Source organism: Typha angustifolia, chromosome 15 (assembly GCF_048772165.1).
Source record: "Typha angustifolia cultivar Huaian chromosome 15, ASM4877216v1, whole genome shotgun sequence".
In the NCBI taxonomy this organism is placed as follows: domain Eukaryota; kingdom Viridiplantae; phylum Streptophyta; class Magnoliopsida; order Poales; family Typhaceae; genus Typha; species Typha angustifolia.
Window position 1 is genome coordinate 20,959,477 of NC_133253.1, and position 19,698 is coordinate 20,979,174.

Sequence of the window (19,698 nt, forward strand, 5' to 3'; positions counted from 1 at the left end):
ATCCGATTCAATAATCAAATATTTTTGTATTTTTTTTACATCTAATAAATTTTACTTTCTAAAAAAATTAAAATTAAAAAATAATAGTAACTAATCAAATTCGAAGCTTAGTTTTAAATTAAATAAGATCTAAATTATATTTTCACACCCACTCACCACTCTAGTTAAATTAATATTAAATATAATATTAGCTTAAATGAGTATATTAAAATATTTTATATATATATATATGTATGTATGAACGCAGCATCTTTTGTCAAACAACACAAATACGATTCGTTCAAAATAAAATGAAAATGTTTATAATTAGATCTCATTTATACTAAATTCGAATCCGTTTAGAGATCCAGATCCGGTCAGATTAACACGTCAGTGCAAAATTGCCATCCGCTAAGTCGGCTACTAACAATCCGTTTAGAGGGGACCCGTACGAGTCACGGCACTATGATATGTGAACACGTGACTGGTTGGCAGTACGTGCGATAAGAGGTCCATGAAATTATTATTAGTTAATACAAATTGCAGCGGGGCCCGCGGTTAATTTTATAGGCAAACCACTAATCTAAATCTTGCCCTATTAATTGGCTATAGATGGTCAATAATAAGTCCCCTCTCTATATATATTAAGATAACTTCTTTTTTTATTATTTTAAAATCGATGTATATATTCCACAAGTGACCACGTAATCTTATCTTGAGACTACTCTAACATTCTAATCTCTTTTATTGGATGCGAACGTTAGACACGTACACTTTTCCAGCTGAGCTATACGAATCCGAGATAGTTCCATGGCACTGGTGGTTTAAAATGGGATTAGTGCTAAACATATGGGTCCATAATTGCATATAATAGCAATCCTGGTAGTAAGCGTGGGAAAGCCCAAAAGGACGGGAACTCGGCAAATCTTTCTTTAGTATTTGGTAGAGGGAGCGCCGATTTCTTTTACTCGGTGGACCCAAGCGCTTGTGAACGGCTGGTGGCTGGTGCTCGGGAGTTTTTGGAGAGCTCGAGGCGTCGGGGGTTTCTTCTCCGCTTCTTTGGCTCGGCCGGCAGCTCCACCCGTGAGTTGCTCTCGCTGTTGTGAAGTTTCCATTTTATTGGAGTTTTTAAATATTGTTTTCCCGATCTGTGACGCTTGTTCTTCGATCGTTGCGTGCTGGATTTAGCTTCGAGAGATGGGGTTGTCTTTGCTCGAGGTCAGGATCTTTTATTCTCTGCTTTAATTTATTGATTTGAGTGTTTTGTTCTGGTTTTATTGGAATTCTTCTTGTCTCTTGTCTTGGGGGATTTGTGATTAGGGATTTACGAAGTCCCTTGCGATGACCGTGCTCTCGGAGATCGGAGACAAGACTTTCTTCGCGGCGGCGGTAATTTATCACCTTTCTTATGAGATCCATGCTAATTAAAATACCTAAAGGCTAATGTTACCTAAATCGCAGCGGTTATAGAATAAATATACATTGTTCTGATGTAGTATTTTTTACTAAATGAAGATCTGAATCGTTCTTCTGGGTGATCCTCTTTTTCATGACTGGGAGAGTATCTTGGATCTTGAATTGGAACATTAGTTAAGAGAATAACAGTATGAATGGTTTTGGTACTCATGCATCATAGGTGTTAACACCTCGAGGCACGCACTAGACGAATTGCATGATTGAACTTCTGTATGAGGGTGATTGTAGCGATTCCTTTTGTTTTCTTAAGAAAAGTTGGATGTGAGAAAATGTCAATACAAACTTGCGCTCTTGATTGAGTGCAGATGCATACTGGACTAGTTCTTTTGCAGTCATGGAATTTTTAAGTCACCTGTAAAAATTTGGATCCGAGGCCTTAATGGACTAATCCCTTTAAGAACAAGATCACTAATAAGTTGGAAGCATCTTATGCTTGTGTCATAGGTGGATACAATAGTTACTCTGTTGCAGCTCTTGGAAAAAAAATGCTAGTCTATCATATTTTTATGTAATCTAGGTAAGATTAAGCAGAAATTATGTTCACAATATTCCTACGAATTGGGAACTCTGCTGTTTATCATGCTTTATAACTTTTGGAAACTTTTCTTGAAGAGGAAATATTTTGGTGGTAATATATCTACTATATGATTAGTCAATAAGAAAAATGGGTCATATTAGCGTCACATGATACATTGGCTCCACCCATGCTTGTAATAGTGTCCAACTCTTTAAGTCTATAGCCAAAGCCGTATATTGACGTATCCATACATTTTAAAGAGAATGCTGACTAAAAGCAGATTGACACTGACACTGACACTATATTTTAGAATATGATTAATTATAATGTATAGTTATTAAGTCAATCCTTCAATGTGCAAATTGATGCATAATATGGGGCGAAATGTTTGATTTCTGACTTAGGGTGTTAATGTTTATGTTAAATCTAACTGTGGATGTATCTTGGTGTTCCACTTTGCTTGCATCTAGAAAATTTGGTAAGATCCACTGTTGCAGCACTGTTGTTTCTTTCTGAGTATTATGTGCACTTATATGGTGAGTAAATCTGGAAATGTGTATGCCAGTGAACATTGTTTTATCGTAACTTAAAATTAAATGTTTTTTTCTCTTAAGATATTGGCAATGCGATATCCACGAAGGATTGTGTTAGCAGGTTGTCTAGCAGCATTAACCGTGAGTACTTTGACTTGTTCTCAAGTTATCTTTTCTAAGTTATTCGATTGTTTTAATTGATGCATTGAGTTGAATTTTAGGTGATGACTATTCTATCTGCTTCCCTTGGCTGGGCTGCTCCAAATCTGGTAAGCAGATGTTTGTTACTCAATAGAATATGTAATTCATAAACTGGTAATCAAACATAGCCCCCAGCCAGAATTACTAATTAAGAAATGAACCAGATACACACACTTAAGTTCATATTCTGATGGTTGCCACCTAGGTGGCTAGGCACTTGGGAATGTGAACAGCTCTAACAATGTTTAAGTGAGCACACAGCACAGCCTGTCTTTTTCACCTTTCCTTTTAGGAAGTAGAGAAGTAATCTGTTAGCTACCTATAGGGTACATTGTGGATCTGCTATCATAAATTAAATGCTATCTGTCACACGATCCTTCTTGAATAAATTCTGTACATTGCGTGTCATATGCTATGCTATTTAGTTACTGTAATAGATTTTTTAAGTGTGGTTATTCTGTGGTGCAGATTTCACGCAAATGGGCACATTATGTAACAACTCTATTGTTCTTTGGATTTGGGATTTGGTCACTATGGGAGGGATTCAAAGAAGATGGGTATGATATCTGCTGATTCATTAATTGAATGTATGTAGTTTTAATTTTGCCTTCCTGTCCTTACAACCTTCCAACTACTTTTGTACTTGTGTTACTTACAGGGAAGCTGAAGAGTTGGCAGAAGTTGAAGCTAAACTGGTTGGTTGAAAACTTGAAATTGTATATTATCCTTTGGTTTCTTGTCTAGCAACCTATTGCTAAGATCTGTCCAATGACCAGGATGCTGATTTGAAGGCAAACAATGGTGAAGCTAAAAGTAATTCAAAGGTTAGTTGGGTTATGTGTTTTATGTTTTGCCTGGTACTGGCAGCACTATTTGTTTCCTCATTTACTCTATTTCTGTGGAGTGAAAATATCTTATTATATTTATTCCTCAAAACAGACAGCTCTCTACTCATGCTGCTGACTTCTTTATTGTATAATTATTAACTCACCGAGTATCTAAAAGCTTAATCTATTAAAGAACGATAATTTTTATAATTTATATTTTAACACACTCTCTCACTTCTGAACTAAAATATTTTGATGAGCTCAATAAATAGATTTAATTTAAATGAATGAAATTTTATATTTTCGAGCAAACATAGACATGATAAAATTTAAATTTATGACCTCTGGGTCTGATGTCATATAAACTCACCAATTACTCTAAAAACTTAAGGTATTAAAGAATGATGGTTTTTATATAGTATATTCTAACAATAACAAACTTGCCATTCCCTAAGTTAAAACATAATAATTTGCTGGGTTATTTATCTTTGTTCCTATTTTTCAGTAACCATTTAGTTACAGTGTGATGCCATTGTTATATCAGAACATTTCTAAAATTCTGTATTATATATTCCTACCGGCTATCTGTGAGTCTCATATGGAATGTATGTTAGGAACTTCCATTAGCTTTAGTGATGCTCTCCTAGGTCTGGTAGTGATAATAGTCATTGAAAGTTGTTGTATAATATGGGTTGTTGTGCTCAAGTACTCATACTTTTAAGCGCTCCTTTCTTTTACTATCTCTATCTTCCATGGATCACTTGGAGTAGACTGTATATGTGTGGCTGCATGTTGCACATTTGTACTGTACTTTCTATTCTTCCTGTTTCCAATTTTCTGTTTACAGTAAGAATAGTACTGATTATCCATGTAACCTCATCTTTGGGATGTGCTGTTGAATCTTCAATGCTAAATTTTTTTTCTTTGTATTGTTGTAATATACTCATGAATATTTGCATTCTCCATTGCTAATCTCCCATTGACTAAGCTACATTTTCCTGTTATCTTTTTTGTTTCTTCATCACCTTCTTCAGTATAAATGATTTGAAATATTTTAAGCTGCCTTTTGTGGAGTCATAACACTATTCTATTTCAATAACAGACAAGCGATGATCTAAAGAAACAGAAAAGGGCATTCATGGCACAGTTCTTTTCACCTATTTTTCTGAAGGTACTTTGTCGAGTTTCTTCTGTAAAAACTTGAATTATAAAACAAAACTGATAGCCACAACTTTGTCATCCACGGCTTCATCTATTTCACTGTTGTACACTGTAGGCTTTTTCTCTAACTTTCTTTGGTGAGTGGGGTGATAAGAGTCAGGTAAGTTGTCAATAAACTCTTCATCATTTAACTATGATTTCAATGTATTTCATAGCTGTCATTACATCTAATATATCCGACTTTCCTCTTAGATTGCCACAATTGGCTTGGCCTCTGATGAGAACCCGTTTGGTGTTGTTCTGGGGGGAATCATGTATAACCTGGATCCCTTGTATCTCATTCATAGGGTTTCTTTATTGTTATTTGTGCATGTGATGCTTTTTTTTTTAAATTGATGAAGCTTTGTCTGATGTAGAGGTCAAGCATTCTGCACCACAGCAGCTGTTCTTGGAGGAAAAAGCTTGGCTTCCCAAATATCTGAGAGGATGGTAACAATTCACTCTTTAACTTGCTTCCTGAACTCCTGAAGGAATGATAAAATCTGACACTTTTGTCACAATATTCGTGATCTTGTAGGTTGCACTATCCAGTGGAGTACTTTTCCTAGTATTTGGTTTCCTCTCTTTCCTATCAGGGTCAGGAGAATCCTAATCCCTGCCTGCCAGCATGCTGAGTTGGTGTTTACTAGTCTGACAGATTTCCTATTTCATTTTACGAAAGAGCGCAATAGGAGCCACAGCCATACCCCATCTTTTGTTTCCCTTTCATACAGCAGGAATCTTTATGCTGCTTCATTGTGGACATTTGTTCTTTCCTATAAACATCCTGTCAATTGATAATCGATATAGGGTTGTAATGTGTCCTTATACTTGAAGGCACCCATTCTGATTTTTAAAAAAAATTTCTTTATGGACATTCTCCTTTAGTCTCTTATATCTGGATGTTCTTATGAAAGAAAATGAAAGCCTGTTCTTGTCCATATTTACTATGTGCAAGTCACGGAGCCTATTATATGTTTATGAACATCTGTCATGAATCTACTCCCAGGTATTGCTATGATTTTATAATTATAAAGAAACATCGCCTAATGTTTCTATCGAATTTTTGAAGTTGAATACATGGGGCTTATATTCCCCGTCGGTTCTGCCATCAGTTCTGATCTCTCAATTTGCTGTAGAACCTTATGTTCTGTAAACCTGGCAATGAGATGAGTTCTGAATTTCTGTTGATGGAGCTAGAGGAAGTAGCATTTGCAAGTAAAACCACTGTAACAATTAAGCTCGATTCAAGTTAAGTTTGGTTCAATTAATGTTTGCTAAACTAAAGCTTAACTTAAATCACGCTCGTACCGATCCCCAATAAACTTGGTTTTAATTCATCTGAATTTTTACCATAGAGTGGATTTTTAACTGTTAAAAGGCTCAAGCTTGGCTCAACTTAAAATTAAGCTCCAATTTAAGCGAAAGAAAACTAAGGTTGACCAATGACCACCCATTTCAGTTCGTAGTTAATTTTGGTTCCAAGTTTACGTTACCTCCTTCCCTTCTTCTTTGGCGGGTTTCGGGTGGGACAAACCCGACCTGCAACCAGAGCGAGTCCGTGAGGTCGATAAAGCCCAAAAACGATACCAACGATAAGGTTCGAAATAAGTGGCCTCACAAAAATATGAATAGCTCATGGTGCCTCTCGTCCTCTACCTTCGCCTCCCCATACCTTCTTCCTGCAAAGCAATCTTCTCCATCTCTCCACGTTAATTCCAAATGCAAAGTTCTCTCTTTTCACAAGGACAAGGTTATTCATCATTTACCTTTTCCTCTTTTTTTATTTTCTTTTTCTTTTTCTCTAAAAAATTCTTTTCGCAACCTCTTCTGGAGATTAATAGATCCATCTTATGTTCTTCAACAGCAGTCAACTCCCAGTCTCTCTGCAGAGCCCCAAATCTCAAGCCTAAATAAGTTGACTTCACTGCTGCAGTATGCTGCTGTCTTGGCCTCAGTAAGAATACACCATATGCATACTTAATATTTCTGATATGAGTGAGATGTCAATTTAATTGAGTATTACCCTCTGACTCAGGTGGAGGCACCATCTGCAATGGCTGTGACTGGAAACAACAATGAAGATGACCTCATCACGACATTGATATCGGCAGGAGTAATCGCACTTCTTTACCTTTTCGTTGCTCCGGTGAGCTAATCTAACGATGGTTACAAAACTTTAGCTCTAAAACAGAGGTGGTTATGTTTGAGGGTTTCTTTTGGTTGAGTCGCAGCCCATCATATTGAATTGGATGAGGCTGAGATGGTACAAGCGCAAGTTCCTCGAGATGTATTTGCAATTCATGTGTGCATTCATCTTCTTCCCTGGGTGAGTACCTTATTCCTCTATGTCCTTGGTTATTGCTACAAAAAATTGGAACAATGAGGACTTAGCTTATTCTGCTTTATCACTGGACAGACTCTTTTTTTTTGCAAGTAAGTGTACACATAAATAGGTTATGCCTGTTATTGAACCACTTAATAAGAACACAAATTAACCAATAAGAAGTTTTATGTGATCTTATGAACTTTGAGCAAGGCTCGACGGCAAAAGTATGTGAAATGCACTTCGGTTGCCAATCTTAATCTACCTTTTGCTGCCCCAGTCATATGGGTAATCGTTTTCTTTCTTATGGAGGGACATATTTTGTGATCAAGGTGGCATCTGTTGGTATGTCCTTACAGAATAGGCCTATTGGGTCATGATTAGAATCAGGAGTATATTCAGTAGTCAGTACCCAACTGGAATCTACTTGCTTTCTTAGAGGACTAGCATATCTCATATTTATTGTTAATTATAAAAATGTGGAACGACTTATATTGATGAACTCTTTCTGTTGGAGGGTTTTGTTATTTCCTTGCCTGCCATCAATTGTCATTTGAGACTTGAGAGGCCTATGTGAAATCACAGTCCCGCCTGTTGTCTTGCTGGCTAAGCATTTCTCTACTTTCTTTATTTTCCTTTCCGCCAATTATGTTTTTCATTCTGAATTTTAATCTGAGAGAGGACTTCTAGAGTTCTAGAAATTGAATGTTAAGACACATAGCATATCAACTCATTGTCTTCTAAAAGATTGATGTAATAATAATTCCTACGAATAAATTAAGAAGCCTAAATTAAATCATGGAATCTCCTTGTTTGAGCATCTTCTCTATTGGCATATTTTTTACAGATGTCCAAAGTCCAAACATCACCTTTAGCTGAGAAATTCCAGATGGTTAATGTTACCTTTCTAGCTAGAAATGAAGATCTAGTAATAGTACTTGTTCAACTTTAGCTACTAGTACTTGATCTCTGTACGACTTCTCTCGTTCACATATTGTGTTGAAGTATGTAAGCTAAAAATAAGCAAAGTCTCACTGAACATTTAGTACACTTTTGATGTTCTAATTTCTGAATTTTAAGTATTCAAGTTATAGTAAAAAGATATCACTCGTGCTTTAGTATGAACCTTGAGGCAAGACATATCATGTTATTTTTATACAATCTACTTGATTTATACTCTAACATGGGATCTCTTTCCATGTGAAGGTTGATGCTCTGGGCACCATTTGTCAACTTCAGGAAATTTCCAAGGGATCCAACCATGAAATACCCTTGGTCTACTCCAAAGGATGATGTCCCATTATACAAATCGAGATGATATCTGTTAGACTATTGTATTCTTACTATTATTTCTTGTTGATATATACATGTATAAGAAATCTAACATAATATGCAATTGAGTTTTGAAGTGTTAATATATCCTATATTCCTTCTCAGTGATAAGAAGAGCAGCAGTCAATGAACTACATATATGCTGATGCATAACTCATTACTTCTTATTATGAAATTGCATAGTAGGTTATATATCCTCAAATGTATATAGAACTTGCATGATGCTCTCAAAGTTAATGGAGACGGTGAAATAATTAACAGTTCTGCATAACAAACCAACCGCATGATTGCGATAACATAGTCAAACATTGTTTCATGCATTGAAGGAAACAATGAGTACAGATACAATAGTATTAGGCCTAACTTTAACTGAGATGACCTCAGAAACTTTTATATATATCGAGTAGGGCTGTAACATTCTGCTCCTTTTGATGCTATAAGAGCATCAAATGGAATGATTTTGTCTTATAGCTGATATACATATTACTGGTTCAACAGTCTTCTGGCACTTCTTTGTATAAGCTTGTTCTTGTGTTGGGTTCTGATAGGAGACGAAGTACGTCTAAAATGAACGATGTAGCTTGAACAAGTCAAGCTTTTTCTTGCCTTTTTGGAAGTAATGAACTGCACAATAGAGCCACCTTTTGTTTTATTTATTGTGATCTAAACTGTTACTGCCTACTTTAGAGCATTTGCATCAGTTTAACTTAGAGAATTTGGCTACCTTTTCTATTTACTAATACACATCACACCTACACCATCTAAAAATTATTTATATTTTTACTTCCTTTTCATTAATCATTTAAATGCTATATTTTTCAAAGCATCATCATTGTACTTTGAGAGAGAGAAAAAAGATCTTTTTAAAGGATAGAGAAACTACAGTGCTTATCTATATTTAGAGAAGCACCGTAGCTTTCTTCAAATTGAAGGGCTGGGTTATCTTTGTTCTCTAGATTCTAGAATCCGAAATGAGTTAGAGAAACTGATGGAAATTCTCTTACTACATATACCTCAGAAGCTAACCCAAAAAATGCCATTTAATCCAAATACTCATGGATTAAGCTTTCTGAAGGAGCACATCTTCTGGTTTCTATTCTGATTGATTCAGATGAGGACTCACTTTGTTCCTCAAACCTTTCTTCCTTTACTACTATATATTCCTCCCTACCTATCTATCTATATGACTATATATATATATATATCATAGGCAACACTTTTGTTGGGGCTTCTTTTGATCCTTAATGCTCTTCCTCCTAACAGTCCATACTAAAGTCAAATCAGTCGCAGCAAAGATAAAAGAGACTGTGGCACTTCTAGTATAGTTATATAATTAGTATGTTCTACAGTCCTCCCCTCTTTTGTCAGAAAATTAATTCTTACATATATCCTATACACTGTCGATCATTTAACTATCCTTACAATATTAATTTTACCCACAAATTTGGGTGACTAAGACAAATAAGCATCCTCACATAGGCCTACTGTAATAATAATAATAACTAAGAAGGAAAATGAAAGAAAGAGATAAACATTTTGTTATCAATATCAGAAGCGTAAAACAAAAAAGAAAAATTAAATTAGTTGCATGTGAGAAAGTACATATAGAAATGTATGACTATAGGAGCTGTAAGAACCGTTAAGAAAATAAACTTAGGAAAGTACCAAAATGAAATACCAACTTGAATAATCTTCAAAATTTTGATTTTACTCCATTCATATATACTTCTCTACACAATAGCATTACGATGGCGTTGTCATATACTTCATTAACTCGTGACTTTCCATTAACTCCTTTCCATGTTTAAACATGTAAAAAATATCGAAGAAAAATTATATGCGACGTACATGCAAAATCTGTGATGTTAGAGATCTACATGATAACCTTGCAAAAATGCAGACAAAATAGTATCAATTCTACCACCAAAACGCAAAAGGTAAATTAAATAGAGAAAGGAAGAAGAACAAGAAGAAAGGGAATTAATTGAACAAGTTTAGGTCCGCATTACTATCCACAATTTATATTTATTTTGATAAATGGGTACGTTTATACGTAATTCAAGGCCTCCTTAATTAGAACAATTAATGTAGACCAACACAAAGCATGCACCACTGCAATTAAAGCAAGAATTCCAATTCTTATCTTCCATTATACTGATCAGATCACATATTTATACACCCAAACCTTGTCATGAAAACACCACTCAAAGACCCTCTCCCTCCCCATGCACAAAACACAACAAAGGGATACCTAAAACTCTCCCTCTTGTTAAAAAGCCTACACGTACTCCGACACACCACAACACCATAAGATAACAATCTAACTTCAGATTGCTATAACTACAGTGAGATAAAAAGTCGCACTATTCTTACTATCTTGCATAAGTTAGATAGAACCTTGTTCTTCCACAACCTTGGTCCGCTGCCGCTTAACGCCGCTACTGGAGGACGTCTCGCCGGACACCGCCTTCCGACTTATAATAGCCTGCAGTGCTTCTTGAATGGAAACAACGCACTCTTGGTACTGGTGGTTGAATTCAGGATAGTCTTCGTCTCCGGTGATGAAGAGGACGTTCTTGACGCGGCCGCCAATGGTGGCGATCTCGGCCTTACTAGTCTTGAGCTTCAATGACTTGAGAGCCTTGACAAGGTCGGGGATTAGGTCCTCGCGGTCCTCGCAGCAAAAGGACGCTCGCACGACAAGCTTGCCGTCCTCGTCGTTCGCCGCGTCCACCATGAGCTCGTCGGCTTCGGTCGGCAATAGGCTCTCTTCGGCGATCATCGACTTCTGCTGCCGTTTCAACTCTTTTACGTGCTCGATCACCTCAGCAAGAAGTGATGCTTTATCCGTCTACATGCATCAATAAAGAAGAAAGAGAATTAGCTCTACTTGTAGTTCTACATTTGAGAAGAAGGATCTATCTGGTTTGAGAAGAAGGGTCGCACAGGGATAAAAGGTTCTATGTAGCTTCTTAGAGCGTGAATAGGAGTTATGGGCATGAGGAAAAAGTTGCAGCCAATAACTTTACTTTTAGTTTCTGACACAAGTAGACCAGTGCGCATGTTTGTCTTTCTTAGTAGTAGCATTCGTTTTCCCGGCAGAAACATTCCCCATGAAAGCTAACTCCTCTCCTCTACTGCAGCTATCTCGGTTTCTCTTTATCATGTCAACATTCAACAAGGCGGCTCTTTTTCTAGTATTACTACTACTTTCATTATATCCCTTTCACCAATTATTATTACTTACTTAATAAGGCTCAATTCATTGTTATGATCTCTAGTATATTATGATAAAAAAATTTGAAGAAAATTAATAATAATTATAATACGAGAAGTAATTAAAATAGATCACCTTAGTGGTGTTGGGTAGCAAGCTGCGCAACTTTGCAAGGTGGCCGTTGATACGCTGGCGGCGGCGGCGCTCGGCCTCGCTGTGGCTCTTCGAGGCGGCGAGAGCCTTGGCATCCATGATCTCTTTTGCACTCATCTTGCCAAGCTCGGTATGAAGGCTTCCGAAGAGAGACATGGAATTTAATCCTTTCCCGTGTAACAATCTTTCGGATGAGCCCATCATAGGAACACTTGAGATCTCCGGGCCGAAGACCCCGCCGTCGCATGCGAATCGCATGGCCGGCGAAAAGTTACTCTCACCGTAGAATTCGTGACCATCGAAGGGTAGATGAGGAAGAGCGGAATTAGGGCTTATGGAGTGGACCACTGGAGGAAGAAGAGACCGTGAAAGCATAGACGAGTTATCTACTAGTCCAGGGAATAAGAGGCCTTGGCTTCCACCTCCTCCTAGTGAGCTATTAGTATTGGTTTGGAAACCATGAATCCCATCGCCCCACATAGCAACTGCTCCTTTGCTTTGCCCTACTTCTTCCTCTTCTTCTTTACTACTTCTCTTCTTCAAACTTTCTAGTCAATGGTCTCCTTTTTATCCCTTTCGCTAGTCTTCACCTCGCCTTTTTGCTATCGAGAGAGATAGAGAGAGAGAGAGAGGGAGAGGTGTGGAAGCCTCAGCAGAGAGCAGAAGCAACTCGTGTACGGCACTAACAGCGCTTTTACCTATATGTTTTTATCCTCTCTTTTTTTTTTTTCCTGCCCTTGTTCTATCTCTACGCTAAAGGAAACAGCACTAGTGGAACCGACCATGACTGATGAGGGATTAATAAATAAACGTAAACAAAAATTTGCAAATAGTACCTTACATTTAAGTAAATTTACGGTTCAGGCCCTATGGTTTTTACTATTTGGGTTTTTACTAATATTTTCTGTTTGTGTCATCCACTTAAGTGATATTAATCTCGCTGAAAATGTAACCGTAGAAAACGCAAGTGCTACTGGTGTCACGTATCGGGCCATCTGTTTGGAACCGACCCATACTGGAGTGTTGTGAGGAAATAGTAGTAATGATGTATGTAGGAGGGTTGAGAAGACAAAGATTCTTTTAAAATATAGGGTGTTAAATGCCAAAACATCAAGAGCAAAAGTGTTAGTATAAACTAATAAGGCTCACAAAAGGTCCACCTGGATCAAGAACCACGTTTTGTCCCCTGCGCCTGCTTTGCCATTAGCTTTTCCAGCTCCACGCCTCCTTCCCCTTCCTGCCTCCCGAAAACGACCAAATCATTGTGTCCTACCGCGCACTTCCCTTCTCTTTCTATATCTCTTCTCTCGCTCTACTTTGCGTATAACGGGCCCAATAAGGCTTCGGTGATCGTGCACTTAGGCAGTAGGATTTGGGCTACCTACAGGCCCTCTTCAAAAACTTTTGTTACTTAATCTCTTTTTTTGCTTGTTCTTGATAGAGTTGTAGGTGATGGCCCACCAGTCCACCACCACCACCAGTCCACCACCACCAACACCAACACCAGCAAACACCAACATCCACCAGCGAGGGGGAACGTGGGGCCTGGTACTTGATGTCAGCACCACGCTATTGTGACGGGTGACCCTTCACTAATTCCATCAGTTCCAACACTATAATTCTCTCACGTTCTCACCCCTTGTCCCATTCCACTGTCTACTGACTCACCTCTCAACGAGTTCTTTCATTTTTTTCTGCTAAAAAAGTTGTTCTCCTTTTCCTTTTTCTTTTTGCATATCATCATCATCATCTATGCTTTGTTGTTTCCTGTTCATGTTTGCTCTCATAACTTTAGTCCCAAGTCCCAACTCCCAACTCCATCCGCCTGGGCCAAACTTGCCCATTAGTCGAACATAGACGAAACTAAAGGCCCAGATAGTAGTCCATTGGGTCTAATCCAATCCGGCCCATGGATACCGTAGAACATTACTCGCCCCAAAATAGTTCTCTTATCTGAAACCACCAACACCGTCGAAAGTCGCCACACCTCCACTCTGTTCTATCTCTCTGCGGGATACTGTGAATAGCGAGAGCGAAGGGAAGATGTTATCCCTATCAGTCCATGCAAACCTAACCCCTCTCGCCCCCGCCTCTACCTCTCCGACTTCGTCTCTCCTCCACCACCTCCTCCTCCTCCCACCCAAACCCCTCTCCTTCTCCTCCTCGAGGCCCAACTCCACCCTTCACAAAACCCACCATTTGCCTCTTAAGAAGCTGCCTTCCTTCTCCTCATCCGCCTCATCTGCAGCCGTCGAAGCCCTCGAGACCTCCCCAGATGTAACCAGTGATGACCAAGAAGAGGAAAAGCAGGTACCTTATATGACCTTTGCTTTGTATTAAAAAAATTCTCTCTCTTTCTGTTAAATTTTATGGGGCACTGAGTCGAAATTGGGATGTGGAGTAGAAGCTAAGGGTGGTGGTGAAGGCCATGGAGAAGCCGAGAATAGTGCTGAAGTTTATATGGATGGAGAGGAATATTGGGTTGGCACTGGACCAGGTTATACCAGGCCATGGAAGTATTCCACTGAGCCCATATTACTTCTGGCCTCGGAAGGATGCGTGGGAGGAGCTCAAGTCGAAGCTGGAGGAGAAGCCATGGATCTCGCAGAAGCGTATGATTATACTCCTCAATCAAGCTACTGACATCATCAATCTCTGGCAGCAGAGCGGCGGAAATTTGTAGAGTGGTTCTCGAAACCATTTGCTCTTTTGTTACTCTCTGTCCCATTTTGTCATATCGGTGGTCTGCATTTATCATAGAGTTGAATTCTCACTTGTTCTGGATTATGTTATATATATGTTAATGCTGTTCCTTATATATTTCGAGTTTCTTTTATCAAGATCGTTCCTTTTGGTTTATGAAGTGCCCTTTGTCTCTGATGCATCTGCAGTATTTTGGTTTTAATTGTGATTTTCTTTTTCTTGTCTGCAGTGTAGTAGGTTAAGCTTTCTTTGGTTTTAAGCAGTTCTTGAGGAGAGTAATTGAAGCTTGACTATTTAGGGTTCGCATTTTCTTGGTTATTACAATAAAAAAGCTAGAAAATGTAAGGTAGGAGTTCTTGTCTACCTATCTGCACCAATTCTATTTTGTTCCTTGATTTTGTTTGTCCTAAAAGATTCTCTGTTAAGTCTGAGAAGGGTTGCGATACTGAAACCATATAGCGAAAATTTCAATTTTGCTAATGGTATCTGCATAAATAGTCAAAACATAAGAGTTCATCGATATACACTATAGTACTACACGTATTTGAATCTAGTTGTTGATATTTTATTTGTAAATGAATCTCAACTAGCAAGCAAGTAGGCTAATTATGAATCACAAACCCTTCACTTTCACAATGACATGCACTGGGGTCTTCTAGTTTACATTACTGAGTTGCTGATGTCTTGCCTTCTAATGTACTAGGTGTTATCCAAATATGGACTTAGACATAATGAAATGAAAAAAAGAAAAGAAAAAAGAAACAGAGTTGAAGTCATGATCTGTTCTGTCTTTAGCTGGGAGGTTAAAAATTCACACTCCTTTGGATGATATAGCCTGTAACATGCACTGGGACTTCAAGTATGCATACTGAGTTGGCGATGTCTTGAATTATAATGTACTACCGGGTGATAAGTATTCCAATTCTCAAGCCTCTTATTGAGGTCTTGACGCTGATCGTTCTGATATATGAGTATGTGATGACAAGTTTGCTGTATTTCAAGCAGTGCTAGTTATGTGTATGTGATGATATACATGAATTTATAGTCACACATATTCTCTTTTCTCTGTTTTTAGCTGCGCCTCAGTCCATGTATGTTGCCTGTGGAAGGTATACTTGACTATGATTTTGAAGGGGCTCTTTTGTAGCTTATAATCCACATAAACTGAAGTTGCCTGTGCAGTTGCATATGGATTTATTTAGATTTTACTGAATGATGTGCTTACTGAAATTCCTGGATCCTTCACAGAAGGATTTCCTTTTCTTTTTCTTTCTTTAAACCTTTGCAAGTGTTGTTGAAATGTACTTTTTCTCAAAAAGATGAAAAGAAAAGGTTATGTGGAGATATACCTCTCCAAAAGATGCACTTCAATTTAGACGAACAATTTTTTTTGCTCAGATATCTATTGTATGTAGAGCTGTAAAAATAGCCAAGCTGGCTCTGAGTTCTGCTCGCTAAGGCTTGATCAAGCCATTTTTCTATGCCCGGGAAGTTGTTATTTGAAACAGTTCTCAGTACTGTTTGCTCAATCTTTGGATAAACACATTTCATGCCTTGTAGTTTGTTCTCTGGTTTTTTAATAAAGAGTTCCCACAATGTTTTACTATCTTCCTTACCTATGTATAATGAGATGCTGATCTTAAACTGGTATTGTTGAACACTTATGTTCTCTCCTTTGGCCTTATATACTAGCTTGACAGTCTCCATGTTTTTTATCTTCAAAAGAGTCGCACCCTAAGGTGCATGTCTTTTAACAGTAGCTCCTCAAATTACTTCTAAATCCTCAAAGTGAACTAATGTCCATACTAAAGCTAATGTCTTTGCTTTCATTTAAACTAATAAGAAATAAACTCAAAAACTCTCTGAATCCAAATCCGAATCCTATCAGAACTTGATGGATGGATCTAGAGTCCCAGACCCGAGTTGATGGATCCCAGCCGAATCCGATAAATCCATTCTATTTCTAGTCCGCTAGGGCCAGTTTGACGGGTTAGCGGATCTACAGTCGGGTCACAACCCTTTTAAGCACATGTGGCCACACGCTACACCCGTGTAATCCCACTGCTCACAAGAATGAGTATTTATGGAGTAGTAATAAATGAATAATTTTCGACTTCCACAAATATTTGTGAGCTCGGATCTGGCCCCCGATTTTTCCCATTTGGCTGCGAGAAAGAGAGAGCGAGGTGGGGAAGGGAGCGGCCATGGAGACGGCTATATGCAGTCGGATCGCTCTCTCCCCGAATCACGTTTTAAACCCCAAGCCTGGTATATAATCTTTCCTCTCCTCCCCCTCTTTTATCTCTACCGTAGGAATTTTTTTTTAATTTTAAGCGTAGTTGTCTGATGGTTAACTCATTTGGGGGGAGTTAAAAGATGAGGTTGTTAATTATAGGAATTGAACCTTGTGAGTACTAGTGCTACAAGCGATCTTTTAAGTTGAAGAAGGCATTTTTGGGTGAAGTACCTATCTTGGAGAGGATGGAATGAAGTCTTTTACTGTACTCTAGCTATGTACAGCCATAGTGCAACCTGGGCTTCCCAAGAAGCCTGAATTAGTTTACATCTGATGGCTAATCTTTCTTTCAATATTGCATGCATGCCATCAGCTCATAATCATAGCACACACCTCGATATTGCATGGTATGTCATCGATGTATCTTGGCCGGTCAAAATCAGGTCAAGACTTACTATTATTCCTGAAACCGACTGGTTTATTGGTTTCAATGGATTTTCCCGATCACCTACAGATGAAACCAACCCATTCCATCTGAAACAGACCGCTTTCAACTGATCCTTTGAGCCATGCTCTTGTGTTGATGGGATAATATTTCTTTTACCGAGGTCAGACATTGTTCTAACAATATTCATAGCATACGAGCATCAGGATATCTATACATGCTAGTTGCTACTCAAATAACTGTTTGTTAATCCTTTTGATGTCCATAATTCATGCAAGTGATGCACTTCATTTGTCTTCTGCAGGAGACAAACTGTCACTGTATAAAGGACAATGCTCAAATCCTGGTAATCTTATGGTCATTTCGGCGACTGCACCAGGCAAAGGAGGTGGTTTGTTGGAAAGGCCAGTAATAGAAAAAACTACCCCTGGTCGTGAATCTGAATTTGACTTGAGGTACATGCTCAGTTTTTCCAGTGGTTGTGATGCCAAAGCTTGATTAGTTGTTGAATGTGTATTATAGGAATTTATTTATTTCCTAACTTAGCAACTTAACCGAATCTGTCTACCTCAATTTGTTCGCGAGCAGAGAAAACTATATTTTGGTTATTACTGAAGGTTATGTATAAACTATCATATGTTTTCAACAGTCTCTGAGATCATGGTAGGCCATCTAAATCTTCTCTCAAATCTCAAATCGTACTTATTCTTTATGTATATGATTGTGTGCATGTGTGCACATCCATCCATTCATCTGTCCGTTTGTATATATTAAGTTCAAACTTCAAAGTGACTTGATTTGTCTGCGATATAGAATGAGGATGAGTATCAGTAAAATGGATGAGAAACTTCAGAAAGGCTATCCATTTGTTTTATTTAAAATAATTACATGTGTTATACTTTAAGTTGTGTAGGCAAATGTTGTAGTCATGCAAGTGGTTGTTTAACATTAATCCCCAAATGGAATTGCAAAACTACCAACATTTGCCTTCTCTTTATGCTGTTTAGCTTTGCATTTAGCTGTCCACATTTCCTTCTTATTTGCCCAACATCCTCAGCTTCAATAATGATGATTTCTCTGAAAATTTTATTGAAATCCATTATTTAGTTTTCTTAAATTCAGGCATTTCTAACTTCTTTTAATGAACTCCAGCATTATGCTGAAATTTTAACGCTTGGATTGACACATGGGATGCCGCACAAGTTCTATTGTCCAACTAAATTGGTAACTGAACTTTATAGTGTATCTTTTGATCTGCAAGAAATCTGACTTACATTTCTACACACAGACCAAATTTTGAGTTCCTTGACATGTTGGACACTTGATATTCAGGATTGAATACTTCAATTCATCAAGAGATTGTTTTACTTAGAATCTTCTACTTTGACACCTCTACATAATTGTTTCCAGTGTCTAATATTCTGCAATGTGTGCAAATTATAATAATGGTAAAGTTTGTTATACACTGTATTTTGTCATCATAGATATACACAAATGTACCGTTTAGATATAAAGGTCACTTGTCATATTTCTCCATGACAAGCTTGTTTGTAAGGGTCACTTGTCATATTTCTCCAGAAGCTGATACTTCTTGATGCATTGAGGAGCATTTCTTGTGAGACTGCGCTTCTCGTGCATTTGCTCTTGATATGTTCAAACTGATTAGCATAATGCCTTTTTGTCTTTTTTGATCTTCAAAGATGAAAAATGATTCTCTTTCATTAGATGATAATACTCAGGCCATGAACTGGTTTGCAGGAAAGCTCGGAAAACAGCTCCTCCTTATCGTGTAATATTACACAACGACAACTTCAATAAGCGAGAGTATGTTGTCCAAGTTCTGATGAAAGTTATCCCGGGAATGACCCTTGATATTGCTGTCAATATTATGCAAGAGGCACACTACAATGGCCTTGCGGTGGTGATCATCTGTTCCCAAGCAGATGCCGAGCAACACTGCATGCAGCTGAGGGGCAATGGTCTCCTTAGCTCGATTGAGCCTGCAAGTGGTGGATGCTAAAAGTTGTGCTCTGTTAGAAGACAGCATTGAAGCATCCTGTACTCTTTATATCGGACTATTGTAGATATTTCGTATCCATATAATCTATGATGGTCTTGATAATTATGCAAATGGAAGAGCTAGACAGATTGTATTAGATGTACTTTGTAGGCTGTATACAGGCTTCTCCACATTTGGCCTCCCTCTCTTAACAGCTAATATCCTCTAGCACTATGAGCATTTATATCATCTCTACGTCCCCTTAGATACTTTTCTCGGTGCTTTTAATGTTGACATAATGCGTTCAAATTTTTTACAAAATTTTTGGCCGTCGTAAAATTTGATCAGTCTAAAATATTTGAGCTGGACTTAGCAACCGAACCACATCGCACAAAACTGAGGATCCAGAGTTACAAGTGGGGAATGTGCCTCAAAATCAGTTATATTCTAAAGAGATTACAATAATGAGAATTGTACAAAGTCTTGTTGCATCGAGTAATCATATGAGAAATATTGATTATACAAAGTAAACCATGTTACAATGATGTATCCAT

At 37.9% G+C, this 19,698-nt stretch overlaps 5 protein-coding genes across 7 annotated transcripts; 4 read left to right on the forward strand and 1 right to left on the reverse strand.

The window, feature by feature from the left end:
- The first annotated feature begins 911 nt into the window (after positions 1-911).
- Positions 912-5,610, forward strand: LOC140779403 (GDT1-like protein 5). Of its 2 annotated transcripts, XM_073124441.1 has the most exons (13): positions 912-1,062; positions 1,168-1,197; positions 1,300-1,368; positions 2,587-2,646; positions 2,727-2,774; positions 3,175-3,263; positions 3,365-3,401; positions 3,483-3,530; positions 4,636-4,704; positions 4,810-4,854; positions 4,947-5,008; positions 5,111-5,183; positions 5,272-5,610. In XM_073124441.1, the coding sequence occupies exons 2-13, from the start codon at positions 1,177-1,179 to the stop codon at positions 5,344-5,346; spliced, it is 696 nt and encodes a 231-aa protein (XP_072980542.1). In that variant the 5' UTR covers positions 912-1,062; positions 1,168-1,176; the 3' UTR covers positions 5,347-5,610. The 2 variants fall into 2 exon arrangements, with proteins under 2 accessions (XP_072980542.1, XP_072980543.1); XM_073124442.1 differs by having other exon boundaries at positions 1,057-1,197.
- A 715-nt stretch (positions 5,611-6,325) lies between these two features.
- On the forward strand, positions 6,326-8,505 carry LOC140778608 (NAD(P)H-quinone oxidoreductase subunit L, chloroplastic). Of its 2 annotated transcripts, none has more exons than XM_073123406.1 (5): positions 6,326-6,486; positions 6,601-6,690; positions 6,772-6,882; positions 6,968-7,062; positions 8,266-8,505. In XM_073123406.1, exons 1-5 carry the CDS (start codon positions 6,361-6,363, stop codon positions 8,375-8,377), a joined length of 534 nt encoding a protein of 177 aa, XP_072979507.1. In that variant the 5' UTR covers positions 6,326-6,360; the 3' UTR covers positions 8,378-8,505. The 2 variants fall into 2 exon arrangements, with proteins under 2 accessions (XP_072979507.1, XP_072979508.1); XM_073123407.1 differs by having other exon boundaries at positions 6,327-6,486; positions 6,604-6,690.
- A 2,006-nt stretch (positions 8,506-10,511) lies between these two features.
- Positions 10,512-12,433, reverse strand: LOC140778644 (transcription factor bHLH30-like). The gene is made up of 2 exons (XM_073123451.1): positions 11,744-12,433; positions 10,512-11,242 (listed from the first exon to the last, which is right to left on the reverse strand). Exons 1-2 carry the CDS (start codon positions 12,239-12,241, stop codon positions 10,778-10,780), a joined length of 963 nt encoding a protein of 320 aa, XP_072979552.1. The 5' UTR covers positions 12,242-12,433; the 3' UTR covers positions 10,512-10,777.
- Positions 12,434-13,722: 1,289 nt separating this feature from the next.
- On the forward strand, positions 13,723-14,601 carry LOC140778467 (small ribosomal subunit protein cS23). The gene is made up of 2 exons (XM_073123195.1): positions 13,723-14,071; positions 14,166-14,601. The coding sequence occupies exons 1-2, from the start codon at positions 13,805-13,807 to the stop codon at positions 14,442-14,444; spliced, it is 546 nt and encodes a 181-aa protein (XP_072979296.1). The 5' UTR covers positions 13,723-13,804; the 3' UTR covers positions 14,445-14,601.
- A 1,971-nt stretch (positions 14,602-16,572) lies between these two features.
- On the forward strand, positions 16,573-19,393 carry LOC140778468 (ATP-dependent Clp protease adapter protein CLPS1, chloroplastic). Its single transcript, XM_073123196.1, has 3 exons — positions 16,573-16,732; positions 17,450-17,600; positions 18,904-19,393. Exons 1-3 carry the CDS (start codon positions 16,669-16,671, stop codon positions 19,163-19,165), a joined length of 477 nt encoding a protein of 158 aa, XP_072979297.1. The 5' UTR covers positions 16,573-16,668; the 3' UTR covers positions 19,166-19,393.
- The last annotated feature ends 305 nt before the right edge of the window (positions 19,394-19,698 follow it).